General features: G+C 37.8%; 1 protein-coding gene across 1 annotated transcript; it reads left to right on the top strand.

Moving 5' to 3' along the window:
- The first annotated feature begins 466 nt into the window (after positions 1 to 466).
- LOC106920785 (uncharacterized) lies at positions 467 to 6,444 on the top strand. Its single transcript, XM_014992014.2, has 5 exons — positions 467 to 616; positions 3,788 to 4,000; positions 4,102 to 4,311; positions 4,388 to 4,594; positions 5,385 to 6,444. The coding sequence occupies exons 2-5, from the start codon at positions 3,793 to 3,795 to the stop codon at positions 5,762 to 5,764; spliced, it is 1,005 nt and encodes a 334-aa protein (XP_014847500.1). The 5' UTR covers positions 467 to 616; positions 3,788 to 3,792; the 3' UTR covers positions 5,765 to 6,444.
- The last annotated feature ends 1,785 nt before the right edge of the window (positions 6,445 to 8,229 follow it).

Here is an 8,229-nt window from a genome sequence, read left to right as displayed (position 1 = left end):
GTATTGCTATCCGGGAGGAAAATAATTATTCGAGGCTATCACGTTATAACGTGACAGTTATGTTGTATGACCGTGATTATATGTTGTATGAACGTGATGGTTATATTATGCAAACGTGATGGTTTCATTTCCGGAGATTATGCTTTTAGTACAGGCATAAAAATAAGGTTATAAATTAAAGACGCGAATTAAGACGAAAAAACGAAAGAAAGTAACAAAACTGATGAGTTGCTTTCACTGACGCTTGTGTGTATTTCGGGTAAGATTTTATCTAGGTTAATGATAAAAAAAAACAGCATGACATCTAAAGCAGTTTTAGATTACAAAACAGTCTAATTGTCAACTATAACAAACATTGCAGTAAATATCTGGTCTACTTAGTTTAAAAGAATCGATACAAATCAACGCTTCCCTTATAGTTGTCACAAGTACGACATTCAGTGAACGCAGCCGTTAGCTCCGCCCCCTTCTCCCAGACATGCCTGGTGTAGTGTCGCATTTCGCCTCTTCTCTCTGTTTGTATTTCGATCAAACGGGGAGTTGTATTTCAAATTAACATCATAACAAACCCTGGAACATAACCAGGCTCTATTTGAGCATCTGGACTCAGGTGAAGGTAGGTTTTTCTGCGTGTTTTACCGACCGCCTTCCTCCGTTTTCCCCCGTGTTTTGATGGTAATTACGGTGATTAGCATCCATGTTGGTTGTAGGTAATTGAAACCTCTTCACGAAGGAAGGGTTTGCTCTTTGTATAGGTTTAATCACGTTATGCGGATGCTTTATAATTTCTGTAATTTTAAATATAAATTTTATAAAATGTATCCAGAGAATACATATTTATAGAAAAAGATGTAGGATTAAGGATTAAGCCTAGTTGTTATGTTTTATCCCGGTTGGAACTGACGCAAATAAATTGGTATAATAACGCGTCAAATATGTGACACTAATTCATCTTTACATGTGTATAAACAGTGTATTACGCCCTTGTTATAATCAGAAAACACAGTTCTTGTGATGTAACATTAAATCTGGTTGCTTCAGTTAAAACTGGCTTCAACAGTTTGATATCCAGATGTCAAACACTTGAACACACCGCTTCAGAACAGTTTGTGTCCAGGATGTGTGGGGTCTGCTGCCCTTTTCCTGACCCCAGTCCCACACAGGTCCTGGATGGAGGAAAGCATGGGCGCTGCACCAAGAACAACTTTCTTCTTCACAAAATGTAAACAAAAATAGAGTGGCATCAGATTTTAGCAGGATTTCTCTTTTGTCTTTGGTCAAAGACCAAAGACAAAAGCTATAGCACTAGCAAGAGAAACGCGATAGGCTGTTTCTGGTCCGCTTTTTGTTCACATGCATTCGACCTTCACCATAGTTCACTTTAACTCACCAAGACCGAGGTTTGTTTGCACTCCAAGTATCCTAATCCTGAATTTTAGTATTTTCTGTAATTTCCCAGTTGAGATTAAGATCTAACCTGGTTGGTTATTTTATTGTACAAATAAACAACCAACTATGATCATCAATGCTAAAAATAAAATTTAGACATTTTAATACAATAACCAATAAGTAGAAGACTTTCCTGTTCTTTTCAAAATTTTCTGATCTCATGCACGATTCTCCCCGTTGTAATAAATATGTAAGGTGACCTCATGTGGCTGTGGATTAATAAATTATTAACTTTTCTATAAATGTGGATTAAGTCATAGTACAAAGGCTTTACTGCCAGTCAGTAATCATTGATTTCTTGATACTTTGATTTTAGGTCATGTGGAGCTTTTTTCACCACTGGAAAGTTAGGGAGTCCATAAGTAAAGACATGAGAGGAAACTGTGCATTTATTGTTTTATTGGGAATGCAGTGAACTTGAAGTATCTCTATGTTTAAAGAAAACTCAATTAAACATGTTTCTTTTTTTTTTGGTGAATTACATCATGAAATATGCTGCTCTGTTTGTTGAGACTGTTAGTTGCTTTATTACAAGAAACATCTGAATAACTAAAAGTGGATTAAGTAATTGTTGGAGAATCACAAACTCATAGTTAACAATCATTACTTCATGTTATTTAATGTTGAATTGACATTTTCCCTTTAAATATGCTTTCATTTTTGTCAGGCTGTTATATATTTGTTTTTTCTCATCCATTCAACCTAATCAGATGGAATAAAGTGTGTCTTTTTGAACATGAAACGAGTTAAAAACCCATCGTTTGACTTTTTACGTCATCATTTCACTGGAATCACAGCATGAAGAGTCATGTTGCAGTTCCTCATAATAAAGGTGGATCCACTTTTTGTAAATGATCTGCTAATTACAAGGTCTTCTCTTAGTTACAGATGTAATAATTGCACGATCTGTTTCTTGTTGCTATGGAAACAGATTCAGTTCCCCCCACCCCCAAAAGCAGCTAGTTGTTAAACAGAAATTACACGAGCCACCTGCATGTATTTAATGCTGCTGTTCACCGGGGTAATGAATGTGAATTTCTTATTTCCTTTTTAAAAATTCAGTTTCTGTCATTAAAACGGTCTCTTTTATTTGTATAAAAGGTGCAGAAGCATGCAAAAACCATCTCTGATTTGTTAATTATGAAAAAATAAATAAAATGGAAAGATGTGTCCATAAACAGAGTTAGTTTAACGTCTAGCAGAGGTAAACATTGCAAGTAGGTCTTGGAATTCGCCTCCCTGTCGAGTCCGCTTGTCGGTTTCAATTATAGACATAATATAAATATATTAATATAATATATACTCTTATATTATGTCTATGGTTTCAATAACATGAGACGTATTTGCGTGATGACGTGATGTACGCGCCGTAGTTTGATTTCGAACGTTTCCAAGATGGCATCGCGGCACCAGGAACCGCTCCAATGTATGTTTGCATTTAACAAAAGAGACGATACTGGGGCCACTGGCAACATATACAGAACTTTAATGACAATAAAACGTTGTCATTAATATCCTCAAATAGATGACTAGCACGAATGTAAAGTGTTTGATACGCTGCTTAGCGACGGCGGTGACTTCCGGAGGAGACGAGCTTCGAGCATAGCGTCTTCCGCTATGGTTTCAACTATAAGAAATTATTTGATAATTTTGTTTTGTCACTATGAAATAATTGCTTGTTTACTTATTGTTTATTAAACATGATTAATTTCATAAATGCTAAAATAATCCATTACCTCGGATCCTGGACCTTCTTTGTGCAGGTGCAGCCGTCATAAAACAATGCTATTTTAATTATTACAGTTTATTTTTTTTTTTTAAAGATGGTTCTACAAATGGAAAATAAGAATATAAAAATGATATCTATCAACTGGTGAATTATCTGTAATTTTTTAAACAATAATATAAATTAGCACAAACAAAATAGGAATGTGTGATATATCGGTGTTAACATCAGCATCAGTTAATGTTGGGGATTTCTCTCCCCCACCATTTTTTACCTTTAAATTTGTTCAATAAATGTTGAATGACTGTTGGTCCAATAAGTAAAACTGGCGATATTAACAACTAGTGTTTATTTCCATCTTGATGCCCTTTATGTTTCAGGAGGAGGCAAGGGTTGAGCACATGTTTTTTATTTGGTCATGTAACTGTGATAATGATGCAAAATAGGATTGTAAGATATTTAACTGAAGCCGAGAAGCAATGTCTTTTGTATGGTCACTTTTTACAGTGTTTAAAGGTTAGGAAAATATATTGAATATTGGTTATCAGCCATCATAGCAGAGTTATCGGATATCATTTTAGTAAATATTTCTCTTCTCTTTGCCCTGGTTAGATTAGATGTCGTCCATGTGGCAACAGGAGCCACCCGGTTATTCCCCATGTGTGGAGATTGACTCCAGCTCCGTCAGGTCCAAGGACCGGCTCTGCTCTTCTAGCTGGCTAAAACAAGAGCAGGATGAGCTCCGGATAATCAAGTGGGAAAACTTCCAGGGCGGAGCGTCCTCCGACGCCGTTCAGGACAATACTCCCAGCAGCGCCATGTCTGGTAAGAGCTGAAACTATTCATTTTTAATGTTTTTTATCATTTAATTGTTAGCAAATCACCAAATTCTCATCAAATGAATTATTTCTCTTTGTAACGAGCAGCTTCATCATTCGAGGGCTTACCGCCGAGGGTGCTGCTCACCATCACAAAGCTGCAGTGCATGCTGGAGAGCAAGCAGGAGCGCATCGCAGCACTGGAGCGACAGGTGGAGGACCTGATGCAGGATCGCAAGTTTCTGCGCAGTCAGATTGAAAACCTCACCACCAATCGCTCCATGGCGCCGTTTGTTGCACCCAGTTCAGCAACTGAGGGTCAGTAAATCCGTACAGCTGAAGGAAGCTGTCTTAACGGACTAAGAGGTTTTATTTTGGTGTTTTGTGTCTTTAGCTCCCAAACCAAGCAAAATGCTGCATTCAGAAAACAAATCTCGAAAGAGAGAAAGAGCTTCTTCTTCTTCCTCGGCCAGCAGCGACAGCGGCTCGGAGGCGTCCGACTCCTCTGACATGTCGGCAGCGTCGAGTGAGCACCGACGGAGAAAACACCACAAGGACAAGAAAAGGTCAAAGAAAGGGAAAGACTACAGCAGGAAGAGAGGTAATGAAAGGTTAATAAAACTAAAGGACCATTAGCTTGACCTCATGGTGCCTCAGCAGATCTGTTTGAGCACTTTGGAGATATTTCCACACAAGCTGTAATAAACAAAAGCTAATTTTTCATAAAAGTTCCACAAAAAAAACCAAACATTTTATTGTGAATCAGGGTGAAAACAGGCGAGTCTTTTTTTTTTTTTTTTTGACACAAACAGCACTAAAACCAGTCCTGTTGCACCTTGTTACGCATAATTTAACAGCAAGTACACAAAGTAGATCAGCATGAAAAAGTTATATCTGTAGGATCTGTAGTGAATACGCTCAATTTGGTTAAAATAGATAAAACATCAGGTTTTATGAAATCGTTTTCTTGACTTTTCTCTAGCTCCGACCGTCTTTCCATAACATAAAGGGCTAAAGCTTTCATAACATGCCGTCGCTGCTCCGTCACGCAGAACCTCGGCTTAATGAGAGCTATTAATATAAACACTTAAGGAGCTTGTTGAGAGTTTATATTTCAAAACCGAACCGCATAAAGTGCATTTTACATCCTCCACCGGACCCTGTTTGAACCGTTTCTCTTTCCCGTTTCGGGATTTAGTCTCAGCAGATGACCAGCGGCGCCCTCTGCTGGATGGCAGCCAAACTATAACACTAAAAGAAAGTCCAAGCGGACCTTATTAGTTAACCCACTGGAACTAAATTTAATCTAATAAAACATTAAGCGACAATTAATAGTAAGCCGATATATAATAGCGTCTCATGTAGCATCTTGTTTGTTTTTGTCCCATCAGCCACTGGCGTCCTGTACGTCATTAACCGCTACAAACAGGTCCTCTCAGCCTTCATCAAGAAGAAGAGCATGAGTGAAGCCTTCCGCCACCACGGCATCGACAGGAACACCATCGCCAACACGGCGTCCATCGCGGAGCTGCACCTTGCCGGAAAGGAAATGATCCCCCTGGTGGGCCAGTTTCGCCAAGGAGAAGAGACTCTGGTGAATTACGCTCAGAGATGCACCTTGGTTATCGACAGCGACCCCGAACTGTCCAGAAAAATTGACCAGATGAAGGCGAATGGCCAGCTGCTGCCCATATCAGGGAAGAGGTCCAGGGTGCTGCATTCTCACATGCAGCCACTAGGGGATGCTACAGAGAGCATCTTAATAGGCTGAGGCTTACAAAATAAAAACTGAAAGAAGAGAGGGATGATGGGCTTTGTTTCAGTTGAAGCTGCTGTTTTATGTCGCACATCCTTTAATTATTCTTTTTTTTTGTCACTTATTTCTGGGGAAAATGTAGCAGTTAAACTCATAGAAGTTTTTATCTGTGTAGTAGCGGAAATATCCACCAGATGGCAGCATTCACCTGTTATTTGATTCTCATAAATTATTTCAAAATGGCGGACTTTCAGGTTTCTTTTTTCCAATTATTTGATTTTTAATAGTGGTGCTTGACTTGCATAATTTATCAAATTTTTGTGAAAAAAAAAATCATTTTATTTGTTAAAATATTTTGCTATTTGCCTCTGTTTACATTCAGGACGATTTAAAACGAGCCTGACAGAATAATACAGCCATATTTAATAAGTTTTGATGAGGTCTGTTAAAAATACCGTTTGAAAATAACCTGTAGGCAGGAATTAAAGATACTTTTCATTAAACCCACATTCCTTATTTTATATCTGATTCATATTCTAATTGTAAATGTCTTGTTGTCATTAGAAAATCATCACAATTAACAGATATAAAAGCTGGAAAACAGTGGAATTAATGTGGCTCATGTATCACATATGTAACAGACGTGTGTAAACACTATACATGTATATATTATTTTTAAAGGAAGCTGAAAAGTGTGGCATGCATTTGTTTTTGAGTCAAAACTTTGTAGAACTGCGTTTCGCTGCAATTCTACCTCCAAATGTTTTACTACATTGATCAAATATACAATGTAAAAGCTTATCATACAGTGAGGATGAGGCAGCAGAAGTAGAAAATACTGCCACCTGCAGGTGGGAGTTAGCATCGCTTCAACCCAATATTAACTATTTTTGTGGAAAATTTGCAGTAAACTCACAGTTAATCTGAAATGACTGAAAACAAATGCCTGATTCTCGGTTCCACTATGTTGTTTGTCTTTTTGCATAAAATCCCAATGAAGTGCTTTGAAGGCACTCAGTTGCAGCTGGATGCTCCAGATGAATATTTTTAGATCATGACTTTGTGGAGCACCCTCAGCAAATGGTGTCACAGCAAAACGCCGCAGTTTGCTTTTCACAGAGTGACAAATTACTTGTGCATAGCCATTACAGGGTGCTGCACCCTCACTGTTTATCTTTGCATGAGACTCTGTCTCTGTCACTCAGATTATTTCTGTCCACTTATCTTCCTACGTCCTCTGCTGTGTTTCCTGTTACTCTTTAAATCTCCCTGTTCAACTTTCATTCTCTATTTTTGTGAAAATTTTGGCTGATTTTCACAACATTTTGTGGAGTTTTAGAAAATGTAAAGGGTTGTCATTGTATGGCAGAAATCTAAAAACTTGAGGGAATCCTTGCCCTCATTTTACAGTTTATTTTTTTAAATGTCTAAAATCTGTCTGTCATCATTGTCATTGGTTAATCAAGTGCGACTTCTGTAAATGGGAATTCTTGTGCAACTTTGTGATTTAAAAGGACGTAGAGCCGCAAAACATATAAAATAAGCATAACTTAATTTGATCAAACTGTGATTAACTGTAGTATTCAAACAACATGCTGGCTTACAGCGGCGTATTAGGCCCACTAAATGAAAAAAAAGGGAAAAACTTTAACATTTTCTACATTTCTGACCTACAAAAAATTTTAATTTGCAAGAAAAATATTTGTAACTTTTCAACCTCAGAAGTTCCAAAACTTTTCTAGAAAATTTATGAGATTAATCATCTCTTTTCAAACTCAGATATGTCCAAGTTTTTTATGCTAAATTTCTGTGATTAATCCCAAACTTCCTGAGTTTTATTTTTTTTTTTAAGAAAAATGTCAAATATCCAAACTCAGAAATTTCAAAGTTTGTTTTCTATAATGTTGCTGAGATTAATCTCAAAATTTCAGATTTTTTCGGTGTAAGTCCTTTTTACTCTCATTCGCCATTGTAGTACCTAATGTTGAAAAGGTTGTACGACCTTTATCCGACACCGGTTGCCATGGTTACCCAATAAAAACGGGTAACCATGGCAAACGGTGATCGTTTTTTATTATATCAGTCGGCTTTTTGCAGTCGAGTTTTATTTATCAACCTCTCTATGTCTTGATAGAGGTTGAGATTTGGGCTGTTTTTGTTTTGTTTTTTGGAGTTTGGCAGGTTTTACGTCGTGGTTCTGGGTTGTTTTTTTTCAAGCTGACAAAAACACAAATATTTTAAGCAAAAACAAAAAGTAGCTTGAAAGTGTCAGTCAGATCTGGCAGCTCTTCGCCAGCCAGACAGAGGGACAGGTGCATGCCGGTGATGTGTTTGCGTCTCTGCCAGCTTTCTTCTGGTCCCCACCTCCTGAGGCAGGAACATGTCACTCCTGCTCTCTTTGTCGCCAGATTTAACAGCCTGAGATGTAGCTGCAGATATTATAGTGTAGCGACTGGGGAATGTGAGGCTAACGACTCGAG

This window comes from Poecilia mexicana, unplaced genomic scaffold (assembly GCF_051168715.1).
Source record: "Poecilia mexicana isolate PSO_F unplaced genomic scaffold, ASM5116871v1 scaffold_20, whole genome shotgun sequence".
Lineage (NCBI taxonomy): Eukaryota > Metazoa > Chordata > Actinopteri > Cyprinodontiformes > Poeciliidae > Poecilia > Poecilia mexicana.
This window is presented reverse-complemented; position numbering and strand designations above follow the sequence as displayed.